Genomic DNA, 18,461 nt, shown 5'->3' with positions numbered 1-18,461 from the left:
GTCACCAGTACGTAGTTACAGTATAGGTACCCAGTTGTTTTGATTGATGATATTTCTGTTCTTTTTTCTGTGAAAAGTGAAGAAAATATTGTCATTTATGTTATTTCTTACGCTGTGTGCTGGTGAATCGAAATTATTTTTTACAATATTTCGTATTACATGTACTCGAACCAAAGACACAGTTATGTGAATTTACAGACAATAAAGTTGTTTACCGATCTAATCTTATCTCATTTCTGGACATTATAAAAACACTCCAAGTTTGCAAAAACAGAAGATCAAGACTAATTATTCATAAAATAGTATGGATGCATTTCGTACGTTAATGAGCAGTGTCAGAAATAATTACAGGCAAAAAGAGCTTTTTCGTGCTCCTATGCCGGTTGACTTGAATTGGAGAATGAGCTTACGAGGGCAATGAACTTATTTGCAAAAAAAAAGGTTTACCGCATTCCAACTAGAACCTAAAATGATTCATCGAAATATTTTCAGATTTCTCTCGACCAAGCGAATCAGTTTACTCGAAATTAAGCAAAATGCAAAAATGAGTATTTAGACAGCTATATACAACTGAATATTGCTCACAAAGGCTTATAACCCGCACACTGCACTGTCTATCTACACGAAAGAGGGGTATTGGGATCAGGGTGAGTCGGCCATATTGACCTGCATTTGGTCGTGGTGGAGAAAAGAAAGATGGCCTGTGGTCCGCATTGTCCAAAACACGGCTGTTGAAATGGACGTACTGTTGTGGATCTCAAACGCTCTTAGCTGTGTATTTATCCTGGCATAAAAAGGTGAGTGTATGCATGTTCCAGTTTGTCCAGAAATATTCGCTTGAAAAATAAAGTTACGACACAATGTAGGGCGGCCATTCTTTGTTCTCTCATTCACGATCGAAGGAATGCTGCCAGCTTTCCTTCAAAATTATTTTTCTTGTTTACATTTCAAATTTGATATTATTGCAACGGATATTATCTCCTGATAAAATAAAATGATTTTTATCTGTTTTCCTAGGTGGCATTGGCAGAAAGACGAGAGACGATGGCCGAAATAGAGGGATTAGATACCGATGGCGCTTCAACAGTCGTAACAGCTGCGGGAAGAGTGATGGCGAATTTTTTGGGCGTGGACTGTGGTGTGGATAGCTCTGCACAGGGAATGGCAGCAAGTGCACCAGTTTCAGGCGCTTCATGCAGCACCAGTTCGGACTTACCGGATTGTAAGCAGATAGAGCAACTGACCGAAGCTGATGTGCAATCATTACTGCAAGTGCAGGCTTCCACATCAAGTGGAGGAATGGGCAGTGAATTGCTTCTAACACCAGCAAAGGGAAGTGACACAGAGCTGAGCTCCACAACTTCCTCCTCCTCCTCTTCCTCTTCAGCAAAGCAAGTGCCTGTGAAAGGTAAGAAAACATGAAGGGGAAAAATGTTCATTTAGCATATTACATAAAAGGTTTCACAATCTACCTTTAAAACTAATAAAAGATAAGATTTTTCCAAAATTTCTCAGTTCCTGGTCCATACCATCACAGCCCCATACTTCTCTCCTCTGAAATAACTTTATTAAATAGACTGACTGTGTGAAATATTATGACAAACTTAGAGTCTTTTGCTTGAATAGTGCGTCAAGTCTTGCAAAGTAGTATATATATATATAAATTACCATTTGATTATATTGATTATGATTAAGGCAAGAAGTCTGCTGCTGATTGAATGGATGTTGTTGTCGGTTTGAAGGGCTAGGAAAGAGAATGCATCTCATCAGGAAATGATGGTATTGCTGCTGTTTTTGAAAGAAGCTTGATTGATTGATTGATTGATTGATAGATGGATACTTATATAGCGCCTATCCTCGGTCGGAGACCAAGCTCTAAGCGCTTTACAAACACGGGGTCATTTACACAACAGGCTGACTACCTGGGTAGAGCTGACTGACGGCTGCCGTTTGGCGCTCATCATTCGTTTCCTGTGTCATCCAATCAGATTTCAGGCACGCACACATACATACTCAGACAAACAAATGAAACATATAACATTTTATGTGCATGACCGACGGGCGCAATAGCCGAGTGGTTAAAGCGTTGGACTGTCAATCTGAGGGTCCCGGGTTCGAATCACGGTGACGGCGCCTGGTGGGTAAAGGGTGGAGATTTTTACGATCTCCCAGGTCAACATATGTGCAGACCTGCTAGTGCCTGAACCCCCTTCGTGTGTATATGCAAACAGAAGATCAAATACACACGTTAAAGATCCTGTAATCCATGTCAGCGTTCGGTGGGTTATGGAAACAAGAACATACCCAGCATGCACACCCCCGAAAACGGAGTATGGCTGCCTACATGGCGGGGTAAAAACGGTCATACACGTAAAAGCCCACTCGTGTGCATACAAGTGAACGCAGAAGAAGAAGATGTGCATGACCGTTTTGTTTATTTACCCCGCCCTGTAGGCAGCCATACTCCGTTTTTGGGGATGTGCATGCTGGGTATGTCCTTGTTTCCATAACCCACCAAACGCCGATTCAGGTAATTCTGTCATTCCTTTAGTTTCAGTAGGATTGAGTTTAACAACCTACTCTGGCTGTTGCTTGCACAGGTCAGGTGGTTCAATGTTGGAGTCTTGGTCAGTTGCTGTTGCGATGGTTTCATTGTTTTGATTGGGTGGAGTTCTGGATATCTGGGTGTGAGGTCCATCTAGTGTTCTAAGAGGGAGTCCTGGTTTTTGGTTCATATCTTTTCACTATTTATGTGTTAATAAGACTCCCTTGCAGAGTTGTGCTTGTATGTGTGTACATGTGTATCCACTTGCATAACATCAAACATGATAAGACATTGGTGTCCTCTTCACACCAAGATGAATGGGACATTGAATCAAGTTGGTCAACACATTTTTCCATGGTTGAGTTAATCTCAGAATTTTTCTGAAGTTGTGAATCAGCTTCAAAGTTTGATAAAAATGAATGAAGTATAATCACTCATTTAATCAGTAAAAATATATCACTCAGTATGTTAGAATTAAGGACACTTCCGTACTTGAAGTTGAAAGATACTTCACTGAATGTTTATGATAATTATGGAATACTGAAACTAAAGAATATGAAATGAAGTCAGGAAATGCAGAATATGAATAATTATTTATATGTCTTGAAAATGCAAAATATGAAAATGAAGTCTTGGAACCAGAGAGAATAAAAAATACCTTCTGTCCTACTCCTTGTCTATCTTCTTCCCCCCCACTCCCCCCCACCCCAACCCTTGCTTCTCTGGGTTAGTCCTCAGAAGATGATCTGATAAAACAAAACAAACCAAACCAAATATCTTTTGACTGGTTCTGTTAATTTTCCATCATTTCTGTTTACGAGCATTCTGTTCCTGTTTCAGTTCTTTTGACAACAAAGTGAAAGGGTTCATTTACAATATACCAACACTGAAAATTGAAATTTGGGGAGGATTGACTTCTTGTCAGTTTTGTCATACATGATGTCTGACATAGAAACATATATCAGACAATGACCTCACCACTGAAAAAGTGATAGACACAACTTGCCCCCTTTAGCAGTAAAATGATTGGACATTGTCAACCCTTAATTGTGATCTTATGTCTGACACCAATGACTGAGTATTCTCTGCCTTATGGAGATGCCAGACTCTTTAAGTATAACTACAATTTTAGTATCCCCACCTGCTTGAAATACTGTGCTACAGATAGAGATTTTATGTTTCTGGCCTTTTTCTATTATTTCTGACCTCATTTCCTGCCATGCTATGTTTCACTAATATTAGTCTTTTTTTTACAGTCTTGAAATTTTTTTTCTTCTTTTTTGTTCCTTTTTTTTTTTTTTTTTTACTTGTTAATAGTTAGTCATGTCATTTTTATTGTGTGAGTTACCCACAGTCATTTCTTTGCTTTTGCATTCTGACTGTTAATATGTAATATTATACTAATTCTGTTTATAAATTATTTGGTGTGTGTTTGTGTTATAATGTGTGCTTTTGTTTATTTGATTAGTTTGTAAATTTCTGGCAAGATATTGATGGGATGGTCAGTGTCAGACACACATCCAAGGTTTAGGTGCATGAATATGTTAAGTCATGCATGTTTACCATTTCTGGAATTCTAGGTCTTTCTTCTCAGGTTCTACAGGATCAGAAATGACTGTTTCCAGACCAGATAGTGATACAGATAGAGCTCTAGGTGCGGTCACTCACAGATGCTGACATAGCTAGGTGTTGTCAGAGGGGCTATATGAGTATACATTACATTATATATCATACAGTATACAATATATGCAGCAATGATAATAAGCAGTCTTATAGACAAGGGGAAGTGAAAAAACGGAGTGGAGGTAAGTGCCTGTGCAGAGCTGCAAACTTGTACTCTGAGATAAGAACATTCCATTGTCATTTTGTGGAACAGACTCAGCTGTGACTTCTGTGTTGTTAAGCTGTTAATTTTCCTTATAATTTTTGTTTGTTTTTTCCTTGTTTCATCCTTTTCCTTCTGTTTGGTTCTTGGTTTCTTCTTGTTGAGTTGTTCTTTCTTAATTTCTGTCTTTGATACCAATGATACATTGATAGTTTGAATCTTTTTGATATATTTTGAACCTTCGAGGAAGGTATCAGAATGGTTAAGAATAAGTTAATACTCAATAAGACGTTTTTCTGTCAGCAGTATCTGTGAGGGTTTGGGTTCAATTCCTGTTCTCACCCTATCTCCAAAATTTGACTGGAACATCAAATTGAGCATCTACTGATCTAGTCATTCCAATGAAACAATAACTGAATAAACCTAGAATCTGTATGCAGCACACAGTTGGTGCACTGAAAAAGAAACTATAACAAGTATCTGTGATAAAAAAAAAAAAAAAATCAGTATTAATTATTATGCTATATTATATATGATATATCATTATCATTAATTATATGATATTATTTACATACAAGATAAAATGATTTCTTAGTTACTGATATTTAATTCCCAAGTTAATAACTTCGTTCCAGACAGTTTAGAAGCTGCACTTCATTCCAATTTCAGAGGCTGTAATGTTTGAAGAACAGTTTACTTACATTACAAAGATTTTAATTAAGGTAATTAAGACAACATATAGAACGTCAGATATGTTAACCCTCAAAGTATAAATAATTTAAAGAAAATTATACTCAGGAAGTATTGTTCCAGAAATTCTTGCAAATGTTTGAACTTGGAGATCCCTGCTTCCTACCATTTGCATTATAATTGCAAGCAGGGATGGCAGACTTGGGGAGCTTGTATAGGACAAGATGGCCTTCACTTACTTTGGTTCACCGTTGGTAGCAGATTTATGCAATTAAACATTGCCTCCCTCTTGTAGTTGTCGAGGACCCATACCCAGAGAGAAGGTTAGCATCCTTTGGCGTTATTTAGGTATGAATTGTCTTTCCTTTTTCTGTTACTCCTCGGTTCTGTAAGTGTAACAATCTTTTTTCTTGTTTTTATTGCATGGAAAAAGCTTTTTCTTTTTTTCTTCTTCTTTTTTTTTTTTTTGGATATGAAAAATGGATTTCTACATAGTACTTAAAAACTTGTACATCCTTACTTCCTTTCCCTGGTTTAAGATGATTAAAACTGGACTGAGACTAACTTGCAAGATGGTAAATTTGATGGCAGTCTACTTTAGATTAGATGGCAGTTAACTGCATGTCATGTGTAAATTATTGGAAGTTTTTTTCTTCTTCTGCTTTTTGAAATAGTTTTTATATTGATTTAAAGTAGATAAATATAAATTTTATTGTTGTTAAACTGACAGTGCTATCACAGTGAGCACTGAAAATTAGAGAACTTTTACTTTTCTGATGATGATTTTTTTTATTTTTGATTGTTCTCAATATCATTTAATTTTGATGGTTAACTTTTCATCGTATCAGCAACATATGTTTTTAGATATATGCCTGTGCTTAAAAAAAAGAGAAAAGAAAGTAAAAAAAACACCCCCCACCTCCTACACACACTGGCTCTCCCCCCTCCCTCCTCCCAAAAAACAACAACAAAACAACTGAACAAATAACAACAACAATAAAACAAAACAAGCAAACAACACCCCCCCCCCCCCCGCCCCCGACCCCCGCACCTCCCACCCCAACAAAGCTATTATTCAGTATTTATCAGTTATGAATTATATATACACAAGCAATAAAACTGAAGGAAAAACCTATTATTTCATAGCAAGATACATCAGAGTTCGGGTTTGGTTCAGGACACCATGGGTCATTTGACGGGGTCACCACAAAATCAATGGGTCATTTTAATAAGTTAATGGGTCAGGAAGAACAACCCCTTATTCCTTCCCATGGCACTCCCATGGGGCCACCCCACACCCTAAAATTGTAAATGAATGTGTACTTTGTACACCATGTGAAATGGTTACACGCACACACACACACACACACACACACACACATCAGTATTTCCCATCTATACATAAGGGTCCCAGGGACCCTCTGTGGGGGGGGTGAGGAGGGGGGGCAGGGGGGGGGGGGGTTCCTTCCAGGATTTTTAAGGGTCCCCATGTTAAATTAGAAGTAACCATTTCAACAGTCACACACACATAATACATAATTAAGCACCAAAAAACAACAACACAGGGACAATGCCTTATCGAGTTGAAGACTTAGACATTTGGAATGCTCTCCTGCAATCAAAGTAGAAAAATTAATCTTAAAAAGTAATCACTAAATCAGTAGGTGCGTGGTGAATCACTGGATCAGAATGTTTTTTCCTAAAAAAAACAAAGAGAGGGAGAGAGCGAGAGAGCAAAGAAAGAGATATTTTATGCGTGTATTGATCACTGTATGCACTTGTATTAACTCCAAGCCTCTAACATTGTGATTTATCATGGATAAAAGTTTCCTGTTTGATATGTGTTGCAGGTCTGTATCAGTGTATGCATGTACTCAGTTAATGTGTTTGCATAAAATGAGTTTTTCTGTTTAAAATACTAGATGTGGGGAAAGTGAAGCAGGCTGCAGACTCCAATTGTTCACAACAGTCCTTTGTTCCGTGCAAAGTGTGCGGAGACAGGGCATCAGGTTACCACTACGGTGTCACCTCTTGCGAGGGCTGCAAAGTGAGTGCCTCACTTTACTCAGCTTGTGAATCAGACATAATTATCACTGCTGGCACACTGACTTGCATCACAAACATACTTATATAACTATATATGACAATGAGAGAATATTTATATTGTGTGATATTATAGTATAGCTCGCTCACAGTCACAGACATGGTCTGTATATCATTATGTGCCAAAATCATTTCTGAAAAATGACCACACCACGAAGATGCCTATGAATATGGTTATGAAAGATACATTGTACGCAGTTGTTGAGAGTTTTGTACTGTAATCAGCGCAGGCCTCTTATATATATATATATATATATATCTATAAATATCTATCTATCTATCTATCTATCTATCTATCTATATATATATATATATATATATTTATAATATGTGTGCCATTATTTCTGTGTGCTGTTAGGGATTTTTCTTTGGGCATTCATTCATGAAACACATCAAACAGTTTAATTTAGCATTACAAGCATGTCTGCATTCCTTGGAAAGTTAGGAGATTATTTGCCTGTTTGCATCAGGTTTTTAACAGTTACATGTTAAGTTAAATTTCATTTCATGTTTTTCGTTTTTTTTTCTGTCATAAATAATTTTGTCCAAGGTCATTTGTTTGATAGCACGAATGCTATGTTATGCTTCCTTGTTTTCCCCCAGGGTTTTTTCCGGCGAAGTATACAGAAGCAGATAGAGTATCGATGTCTTCGTGATGGGACTTGCCAGGTGCTGCGTCTGAACCGGAACAGATGTCAGTACTGCCGGTTTAAAAAGTGTCTGGCTGTTGGCATGTCCAGGGATTGTAAGTATATTATGATATCAAATACCATTCAGTGAAAAGAACTCTATAACTGAATACATTAGCAAAGCATTAAGTAATAAGAGGGTAATTATCATTGCCTTGCAGCATTAAAATTGACTTCGTAGCCAGTATTCTCTACGTAGTAGGGTTCAGTATTTTACAGAAAATAGAAAATATATGTAGTTCATTCAGTATCTTTCCGAGGAACGAGTGTATCTCAGAAGAAGAATAAATCCAGGCCCTGTCTTTGTATTAAAAATGAAAGTGAAAGAAGCTTTAAACATATGTCCTGTCATAAACTGGATAATTTAATGATATGCACTGAATGAGCACAGGATTTTTTTTCATGTTTATTATATGTATTTAAAGTTTGATAATGTGAATGACATATGTACAGATAAGACGTTGGGACAAAAACCATTCCAGCAGTATCATGGGATACAGATAGTCTTGAAGTTCAAATGTTTTGTATATTGTCCAGCTGCCAGTGCAATATGAGCACATCTTGATCCCTACTGTCAGTGGTAGTGCACTGAAACCAGTTCATCATGTTATGCAGGGATTGACCTTTGAACCTGCCAGTGTCTTGACTCGCAAGTGTGCCTTAACACGTGAGTGTGCAGTCACGGAGGCAGCGGAGCAAGGAACATTAAAAGTTGAATAGTTTTGCATTTTGAAGCAATGGCTGTTTGCATCGTTCTTGAGTTTTGTTTGTTCACCCAAGGGCTGTTGACCCCTCGTGGTTTTGTCACAGCGGTGCGTTACGGACGGGTGCCAAAGCGGTCCAAAAGCCAGGAGGATCAGAGCGTGAGTTCCACAGATTCTAGTCAAGACCAGTCAGTCTTGGAGTCCAGACAGTTGGCCATCTACGACGTCATCCTCAGCATATCTCAAGCCCACCATGCCCATTGTGCTGTCACGGACGATAAAATCAAGAACATACCTCGCAGGCCAGCCACCTTGGTGAGTGTGTGTTTGTGTATGTGCAAGGGTGTGCAGGGCTTGACATTAACTTTTTTTCCCACTTGCCCTGTCAGGCGAGTCGCTGGAAAATTCACTTGCCCGGACAGAATTTGTACTTGCCCAACTTACAGAAACTTGCATGCATCACCAAATGCTCACATGCATGCGCACACAAACACACACACACAAAGAAGTAGTCAAACCCTTTTCTTTCACTGATGTTTGTTTTGTTGGGTTTCACCAAAGATAACTGTTGTTTTGAACAGCCAAAACAAGTTTTATCTCAGACTCACTTGACAAAACACTGCCTTCAGCATGTTTTTGCAGTTGACTGTCAGCCACAGAAATTATTTCTTTTTTTAACCTCCACTGCAAACAGCAACATGCAGAGTTAAAAAGAAAAGCCAGCATTTGCTCTGAGAGACGAACAATGTCTGGATTTGACAGATCCAAGTACAATTCTGTTAGATGGGGTCAACAGTTTCTGTTTCTCACTTGCCTGGTAGAGCAACTCTGTTGAAAATTCACTTGCCAGGATGGCCACACCAGGATGGGTTTCAGTTGTCCTCACCCAGCATCAGAGACAGAGAGAGAGGGAGAGAGAGAGAGAATGTGTGTGTGTGTGTGTGTGTGAGTGAAAGGGGATGGTAAAGGGTCACAGTTCCAGAGAGGGAATGTGGTACAGCTGTTCTATCTACATGGAGGTTGCTTAGCAAGGGAGCTTTCCACAATGTCCTTCCACAGTGTCTATCCCCTCAGAAAAACTGGACCCCTGCCCTGCCTCCATCCTTTCTGCTATTCCCAGTCTGACCATGTGAAAGGAGGGAGGGGGTGAGGAGGGGGGTGGGGTTAAGGATAAGCAAGTCTGCAATATGGGAGGTGGTGTCAGGAGGGGGGGACAAAGAGAAAGTTAGGGAGAGGGGGGTGAAGGAATGAGAAGGGGGAAGGATTGTGGAGGTCATGTCTGTGTTGACTTGGTTTAACCCTCAAAGTGCTGGATATAATAAAACATGCTTACAGAAATCATGCTTAAAACAAAGGGATAGTTTGCCTCCGCTACCTGTGCTCTGATTTGGGGCATTTGTATGCTTATCAGTAAGAATAAATAGGTAAACCTATACATTTTTGGAAAGTAGAGTGAATGAAGAATCAGATAAAAGTAAGAAAAAGGCTGTACCTTGTATGTAGTTGGAGATATTCCATAGGATATAATTAACAAATTTTGCACACTCGTTTTCCAAAAACGTCAACCACAATGTTTATAGGTATTTTCACATCTTTTACAGAGTCAAAATCTCAAAATTGGAATTAAACTGTACAAAAAATGTCCTGGCTGCAGAATCATGATATGAATATAACTGAAACAATGAAATTATAAGTATTGTATTATTTGTTTGAGACACACCCACCGACGCCACGCACGCGCACATCTACAATACTTTATGCAATCACAGGCAAAAACACAAATAAATGTTTTCTTTTAGCTCATGTTGCTTTCAAAACAGCAAGAATGCTTTAAATCAAAACAATTTCCAGTTTTCTAGCTTGATTTGGTCAAGAAATCGCAATAGACCCATGCCTAACCCACTTTACCACCCCTCCCCACTCCCATCACCCACCCCCCAGTTTTTGTGGCTGGAGACTCAAAACTGAATGAACAACAAGCAAGCCAGCATGCCCAAGTGTCAAAATAACAAAGCCGTTTTCACCAGAATCCCTGTCAGCAAATGAATCATCACTAGTGACAAGGTCACTCATTTCCTGAGCTTTGTCAACTTCAGTGTCACTCATTGTTTACAAAAAATACGAAGCTCTGGACTTATAAACGGTCAAAGTTTGTGCAAACACAAGCAGGGAGGCAGTAACACCAGAACGAGGCAGTTTTACGAAGGCTGCCGAGCATAGCCGTACGATGTCGGACCTTATGTAAACAGAGCCACGATCGTGGCCCATCGCACTTTACCGGGAAAGCCATGATCGTGGCTCATCGCGCTCTCCGGGTTAAGTTATGATTCTACAGAATGGCCAAGTTTCCTTTTTGATTAACCAACTTGACCTTAACACTGAGATTCTAGGGAGAGAGAGTGAGAGAGACAGAGAGAAAGAGAGACTGAAAGAGACAGAAAGGCAGGCAGTTCATGGTCAAAGAAATGGGAGGGGAGGGTGGTGAAGGGATAGCACAGCAGTGATTTTGACAACCTTGCCAGTGGATGGGGTGAGATGTAGGTGGAGGAAGAGTGGGGGTGGGTCAGTGGGGGGAAGGAAGATGGGCACAGCACAGCCATCCATGTAGTTTGCCCTCTTGGACTGACTACAGACAGGCCTGGCTGGCTATCATGTAATACAGACTGGCAGGTGCTGGCAGTGAACTTTTCACTTTCCTCCAAAGAACCCATCCGCCAACAGCTAGCAGTGTCAAAACTCCCACTTTGTTGTTTTGGACCAGAAAACTCTGGTTGGCCAAAATATTTTTTCTTTCCTCATAAGTTGTAATGAAATCTATTTTTGCGTACTGGTGTATTCTAAGTCAAAATGATGTACAAATTTCCCCAAAATGGTACTGGTAAACAGGTCTGTCATAGAAACAAAGTCTGTTGTTGTTTTTTGTTTAAAGTGGAACGACATTAGAGTACGTTGTGACGTGATTTTTTTTTTAGTTGTGATGGACGGAAGATGAACTACGCTATAAGGAAAATTACCATTGGCTCTCCAAAAATAGCAACCAATGGCAAATCACCTTTTAGAGCTGCACGGTAGCTCTCTTTTTCTGGTGACCACTTGTCAGTCAGACTCAAAACATCGTCTGCTAGAGGAAGAGTGTCAGACGATCGGTATTGGGAACGTGATGGATATTTTTGAAAACAAAACATGCCAGTCTTGGAAGGGCAATACTTGCCCGACACGATGATCCACTTGCCCTGGGCAGTCAGGCAGCTGTTAATGTCAAGCCCTGGTGTGTGTGTGTGTGTGTGTGTCTGCGCGTGAGCGTTTGTGCGCGTGCAAGGGTGTGTGTGTGTGTCCAAATGTTTTTTTCCCATCAGAGCAGTTTTTTGACAGTGAATTTCCTTTAGATTTTCAATTGTCACAACTGTTGCCTTGTGACTAGAAGTAGTCTAGTGCAGTCCAGTGATGCAGAGAAAAAAATTTGATAGGAAGAGAAGGTTTGAATTAACTTTACTAAGGTGGAAGATGTCAGTTAAAAAACATAACATGATTTAGACGAGGGTTCAGCAACACATGAACTGAAAATGACCTTCAGTCATAAACTATGATAATGATAGTTACTGAGCACTTGACCTTTGGTTGCACATGCATTTTTAAGCTACATACGTACACATGATGTATGCGCACACTCCCACACACTCATCATACATACATTATTTTAATCAGATTCTGTGGACTGGAAAATTGCAAATTATTGATATAAAACACAAACAAGGCTAAAGCCATGGTGAAAGATGATGTTCCCTTCTCTTGCCCTGCAGCTTCAGCTGAACAGGCTGGCCATGTCTGACGGCCGGTCAGGGTTTTCCCAGGAAGAGCTGGAGAACCAGAAGATGCTGATGTGGCAGCAGCTGGCAACGCTTGTCACCCCAACCATCCACAGTGTGGTTGAGTTCTCCAAACGGGTGCCCAGTAAGTGACTGGCTTTATATTATTAGTAGTAGCAGTATTGTTGTTATTATTACTACTACTTATAGCCATACCTATCTGCAGTCAGAGACCTAATTCGAAGTGCTTTACACATGCACACAGTCATTTGCACAACAGGCTGCCTATCTGGTTACAGCCAACTGACATCTGCCTGTAGGTTTCATCATTCATTTCCAGTATAATTCTGTCATGCTGTTATTATTACTTGTGTGTGTGTGTGTGTGTGTGTGTGTGATAAGAAAAATTCTTCTTCTTCACCTAGTTGTTGTTATTGCTGAAGTTGTTCTCTCCCACTCCCCTCCCCTACCCTCCTCTTTGACCTCACTGAACTTATCCTTTTCGACTCTACCTCATCATTTCATACAAATGACTAGTGTCTAGACCTCACTTAAGGTATAGTTGAAGAGGAGAATATTCTAGCAAGTGTTGAATTCGATCCCATACCTTCAGATTCTTTTGCTTCTCAGGCAGCGTTACTACACGGTCACCAAGTTTGTATCATGATCAAAGTAACTAATATGATGATGGACAGTAGTTGACCTGCAAAGTTCCCAATAAGCAAAGGGTTTGTGGATGGCATTAGTAATGATAATGAGAACAAAGTAACTTGTATTATGATTGACAAAGTAATAGCACTCCTTAGTATAACAGCAATCAGAATAGCTAAAATGATGATTGATATAATCATTTTTGTCAGTCTTTTACTTTTAGAAAATGCTTTTAATTGGTATCAATGATAAGATTTTGACAAATTTTATTAACTTACTTGTCTATTCAGTTCAAAGCATTTACCACTGTTCATGAAATGGTACAGCACTACAGAGTGCTAAATTTGTGGCTGTGTTTATGAACTGCAAAAAGTAAACATTTAACATTCCATGATTGTACTGAAGAAAGTGAATAAACTGACTTTTTTTTTTCTAACAAGGGTCTATGGAGGTTAAAATTGGCAAGAGGCAGTCTGATTTTCGATGCTTTGAATGACCAAAGGTAAATGTGCAGTACATTTATTCAAGGAAAAAACTGCATGTCAGACCCTGTTATCGCCTTTTTTTTTTTCCAGGTTTTTCAGAGCTGACTCAAGACGACCAGCTGATTTTGATCAAGACGGGCTTTTTTGAGATCTGGTTGACACGCATGGCCCGTATGTTTAATCGGAACGACAATGTTGTCCTTTTTGAAGATGGCAGCGTCATTCCCAGGGAGGAGTTGGACATTGTGTACAATGTAAGATCAGTTTGTGTGGTGATGTCAGACTTGTTGTTTGTGTGTTGTTGCTTTTTTTTTTTTTTTTTTTTTTTTTTGGCATTCAGAATGCGTTGTATAAATTGCCTGCTTTATGCGGTGAGGCTGTAGACTGTATGACACTTTGGTTGGTTAATATGAAATAAAAGAACAGATATTATTTAGGCAGTATTTTATATTACTTACTTTTTTTTCCCATTCTGTATCAGCAGTATCTTCCTGTACAGCCACAGGTTCTGCCTTGTCCTCTTTCATTGTAAGATGAAGAATGTGGTGGCTCAATGCTGTAATTCAAAGGAATAGAACAACAAAAATTTCCTTTTTTGATGGTGAGTAAAAAATATATGAAATATATTTTATATCACCCTAAAATAGTAGATCACTGAATATCGGTTTTTGTGTGAAATGTTGTAATTGCTGTTGAGATTTTGTGACGATTTATTGAAGCTGGAAAGCCCCAATGAAGATGATGAAGTTGAAAGTTTGATAGATTTACATTACAATTGTTAAACAGTGAAATTCAGATCCATGTGGGTTGCTTATGATGGAATTGTTAAGTTTTCCAGCTCACAACTTTTTGGTTCAACACACTCTGGTTTCAGATGGTGAGCAAAAATAAGATTTGGTTCAATATATATATATACATATATCCAAGTAATGGTAACCCCCCTCCCCTATTTATCCCCCCAGCCCCTTCGGTGTTTTTGGTTTGCTTCATGTTTTTAAATCAGAAAGAATAACATGTGAGCTATGAAGGCTTTGCCTCTTTGTACTTTATATATTCTATTTTTCTATCAGGGCCAATGTGCTTGTTGTCAAGTTTACAGGCAGATTACATAACAAGAAAGCAATGCTTGATTTGTTTTCTTTTTCAGCCCTGAATTTGTGTCCAGGATGTTTGATGTGAGCTCAGGGTTCAGTACGCTCAGTCTCAATGATACTGAGGTGGGACTCTTCACAGGAATCATTCTGGCTACTGATGGTGAGTTCTGTCACTCTCTTTGCTGACAAATGATGTTGCAGGACTCCATCGTTTACCCCTTGACTGACTAACAGTGTACATCATGTATCTCACGGTGCCAGTGTTATATTGACAGTGCACTGTACATCCAGATACCATGCTCTCTCTGTTTTGCTCAGCGAAGTAGAAAAGTAGTTTGCTAGGCAAGACGAATTCACTGCCTTGGTATTCTCGGGTATGGGATGGTGTGTAGCTTGACAATGTGACAGTGAGTGAAAGAGGGACGTGGCTCTGTGACCTGTACCCTGTCCCTCTGTCTCTCTCTTTCAGATTGTCTCTCTCTCTGTTTGGGTGTGTTGTGAACAAATTGATGGGTATGATCAAGTGTGTGAGTGTGTGTATGTTTTGTGTGATAGTGGGTTTTTTTTTCTAAATCTTTCTCAGTTTCTGTCTTTTCTTTTATATTTTCCATTAGGGAACTTAGAATCTCCCATGACCATGTGTTTGTGCACTCTGTTGCTGTCCTTCGTTTCCATACCCATGCGCGCACACACACACACACACACACACACACCACATGAGCACACACAGCATAGAATCACACCCATGGTAAAGCCCTACTACTGTATGTGGAGGCACTGTGGCAGAATTGATTAGATGTCAGACTTATGATCCAGTGATAACCAGTGATCAGGTTTCGAGGCTTTGTTGTTGTTGTTGTCTTGTTCGTCATTTATCGGATGGATTCCCCCGTCTCCTCGACGAAGGCGGCAGTACGTCGCAGGTCCTCCAGTCCTCCGAAGAGCTTCCTGGTTGCTGGGATTGGGTTGGGCCAGGTTTTCTCTCGGAGCGCTTGGTGGAGCGGGCAGGACTGCAGCAGATGTTCTGTTGTCTGGCTGCCTGTTCTGCAGGGGCACTGCTCTGTGTCGCCAATACAGAGTTTCGAGGCTTTCATTTCAGCATGCTGTTGTGTCCTTGGGAAAGGCACTTTACTCATTTTTTTTCACACCACCCAGGTGTGAATCAGAATGGTTACCTGACTTCGGTTGGGGGAGGTTAAAATGGTAGAAGGCAAGGATTGGGGCCCACCTTCCCATGCTGAGCCCTGGATATAGTGGATGTGAATTCACTGCCGTTACGGCAGCAAATTGGCTTTGGGACCTTTAACTCATTCTACCTTAGGTATTAGTTAACTCGTACCATCATTACTTCCCATGTGGACCTGGTGCAAGTATTCTTGTACCAATACACTATTCTAATTTTGTTTGCTCTTGCTTGGTACGATTTGCGTTGTATACTGAGCCGTTCATGGATTCCAGAAGCATGAAAACAAAGCTTTGTTTGGTCAGTTAGATCAACAATTCTCCATCGATTTTCACCATTTTACTTTTAGTGAACAATCAAATTTTTTGCTGCAGTGGTCTCATGTAGTGCTGGTCCAGGGGAGTTGTAGCAGGCATGTAGCTGTGGGGTGGAAGGAGTTAACCTTTTAACCATGTTAACCGTGTGTGGCGTGCAGATCGCCAGGCGCTGTCGGACCCCCAGGGTGTGAGCCGCATCCAGGACCGCTTGATAGAGGCCCTGCGGCTGCAGGTCAAACGGAACCACTCCACGGAGGAGAACCTCTTTCCCTCCATCATCATGAAGCTGCCGGAGCTTCGAACCCTGGGCACGGAGCACAACGAGATGCTGCGCTGGTACAGGGCCCGGTGGCAGCAAGTCCAGCTACCTCCGCTCTTCGCCGAGATCTATGACATACCTAAGTCAGCGGAAGACGCTCAGTCGTGAGAAATGTGGATAGGTAGAGTTTTTCTATCTCCTCCTCCCTTTCCCCCTTAACCCTAAACCCCACCCATCTCCCTTTCCATCTCTTGAAGTGCATGAAAGCAACTTCAGGTTTTGTTTGGTTGTTTTTTTTTTGGTTTTTTTTGGTTTTGTTTTTTTTTGGTTTTGTTTTTGTTTTTTGGGGGTTTTTTTTGTTTTGTTTTGGTTGTTTTTTTTTCTCTGACCCAACCTCAGGATATTGTGGAGAATTTTTTTTTTCTTCACTTGACAAGATTGTATTCTTACTCAGGATTTTATCCATCAAAGTATCTGTGTACTTGGCCTGCGGGTATATCGAGTTGTCAGTAAACTGGGCATTATTTTAAGGCTCAGGATGCATCCTTAGTTGATGTTTTTTTCCGTTCCTTCTCTCTCTCTTTTTATTTATTTATCTGAAGCATCTTTATTTCACAGCAGTTATGGGTATTTGATTATCATTTGAAGCTCAGGGCCTTTCTATGCTTTGTTCCATATTATGTATTTTCTTTCTCACCCTTTTCAGGGTTTTTTCCTTCTCTTTTTCATATATATATATATATATATATATATTGTACATTTAATTTTCAAGACACGAAACACTTTTCAATTTTAACAGTTCAGGTATTTTGTAACATCTGGTTATTTACACTCCAGAATGAAGTTATCAATATACTTTATAAGTTTTCTTCGATTCCTTTCCACTTTCTTCGTTTAAAAAAAAAAATTATTACATTTAATTAATTCTTTGTCACTCAGGAATGACATTTTCCATGAAACAAACCATAAAAAAACGGGTTGCACGACACACAAGAGAGGAGGAAACAGTGATTCAATGAAAAAAAAAAAAAGCAAAAAAAAAAAAAAAAAAGCATCAGTATAAGCAGCATTCTTGTTAGTCTTAAAATGCTTATCATAAGTTACATGTTTGTTGCAGTTAATGACTTGGGTAGTTGTCTGAAAGTTTACCGACAGATGTATGAATAGAAAGCACGCACAGCAACCTCGAGAAAGATGTTGGCGACGGTCATGTGAGACGGCAGAAACATTGACTGGATGTTGTAGTTTCTGTGGGATTAAACTGTGAGGTGAAGCGGTCCCCACAGTATTGTTGTTGCTGTGCTTGGAGTTGGAGCGACTCGGCATCAGAGGTGCTCACCTGGGGAGAGAGACACGTCTTTGTCCTCTCGTCTTGTGCCATGTTAGGCTTCACCAATGGCCCGTGCAAGAGGGATAATCATTCGTAAGCCAGGCGTCGTCGTCTTGATGCTGTTTTCCTTATTGATGTGTGTATGTGTGTGTATTTTTTTTTCTATTGTCAGATACATGTATGTCATAAGATTGTTACGATTTACAATTCATTGTGCAAGAGGGAAAATGGCATGGGTTGTTGTTGAAAGGAGAGGGTGGTATATTAGCTGTTGCTTCCAGTTTCAGAACTCTCTTTCACTCACAGGTTCATTTGTGTTCTTTCACTCGCGGTCAAACAAAAGGACATGCATGTGTTAAGAAAACAAAGAAACGACATCAAGATTGGTTGGGTTTTACTTGTCTACTTTTTACATGTATACACTTGTACATGCCCACATTCATCCCCACACACATCTCACACACACGCACACACACACACACACACACACACACACACAGAGCACACACACACACTCTGCAAAAGACAGACAATAGGAATAGCAGTATTATAATGACTGATTGAGGATGCTGAATATTGGTACTGGCTTCTCAGAGGAAAAAGAAATGAAGAAGAATATGTTCATTTGTAACAAACCTCATCTTTCACAAGATTTTACATTCATAGTCTCATTTTAACCTATGTGTATGTATATTCTTAACATATGGCATACTAGTTGTAGAAGATGAATTGAAATTATGATTGTGCCATTTCATTAAATTTATAATCATGTTTGTTGTC

The 18,461-nt window shown here is 39.7% G+C and overlaps 1 protein-coding gene across 1 annotated transcript; it reads left to right on the top strand.

The window, feature by feature from the left end:
* The first annotated feature begins 690 nt into the window (after positions 1-690).
* On the top strand, positions 691-18,186 carry LOC143286783 (ecdysone-induced protein 78C-like). The gene is given in 9 exon segments (XM_076594565.1): positions 691-797; positions 1,018-1,408; positions 6,983-7,107; positions 7,767-7,908; positions 8,663-8,871; positions 12,357-12,507; positions 13,589-13,745; positions 14,619-14,752; positions 16,251-18,186. Coding segments are annotated over 8 exon segments (1,551 nt in total). The 5' UTR covers positions 691-797; positions 1,018-1,044; the 3' UTR covers positions 16,520-18,186.
* The last annotated feature ends 275 nt before the right edge of the window (positions 18,187-18,461 follow it).

This window comes from Babylonia areolata, chromosome 10 (assembly GCF_041734735.1).
Source record: "Babylonia areolata isolate BAREFJ2019XMU chromosome 10, ASM4173473v1, whole genome shotgun sequence".
NCBI classification, from domain to species: domain Eukaryota; kingdom Metazoa; phylum Mollusca; class Gastropoda; order Neogastropoda; family Buccinidae; genus Babylonia; species Babylonia areolata.
Note: the sequence above shows the minus strand (reverse complement) of the source record. Positions and strands in the feature narration are given on the sequence as shown.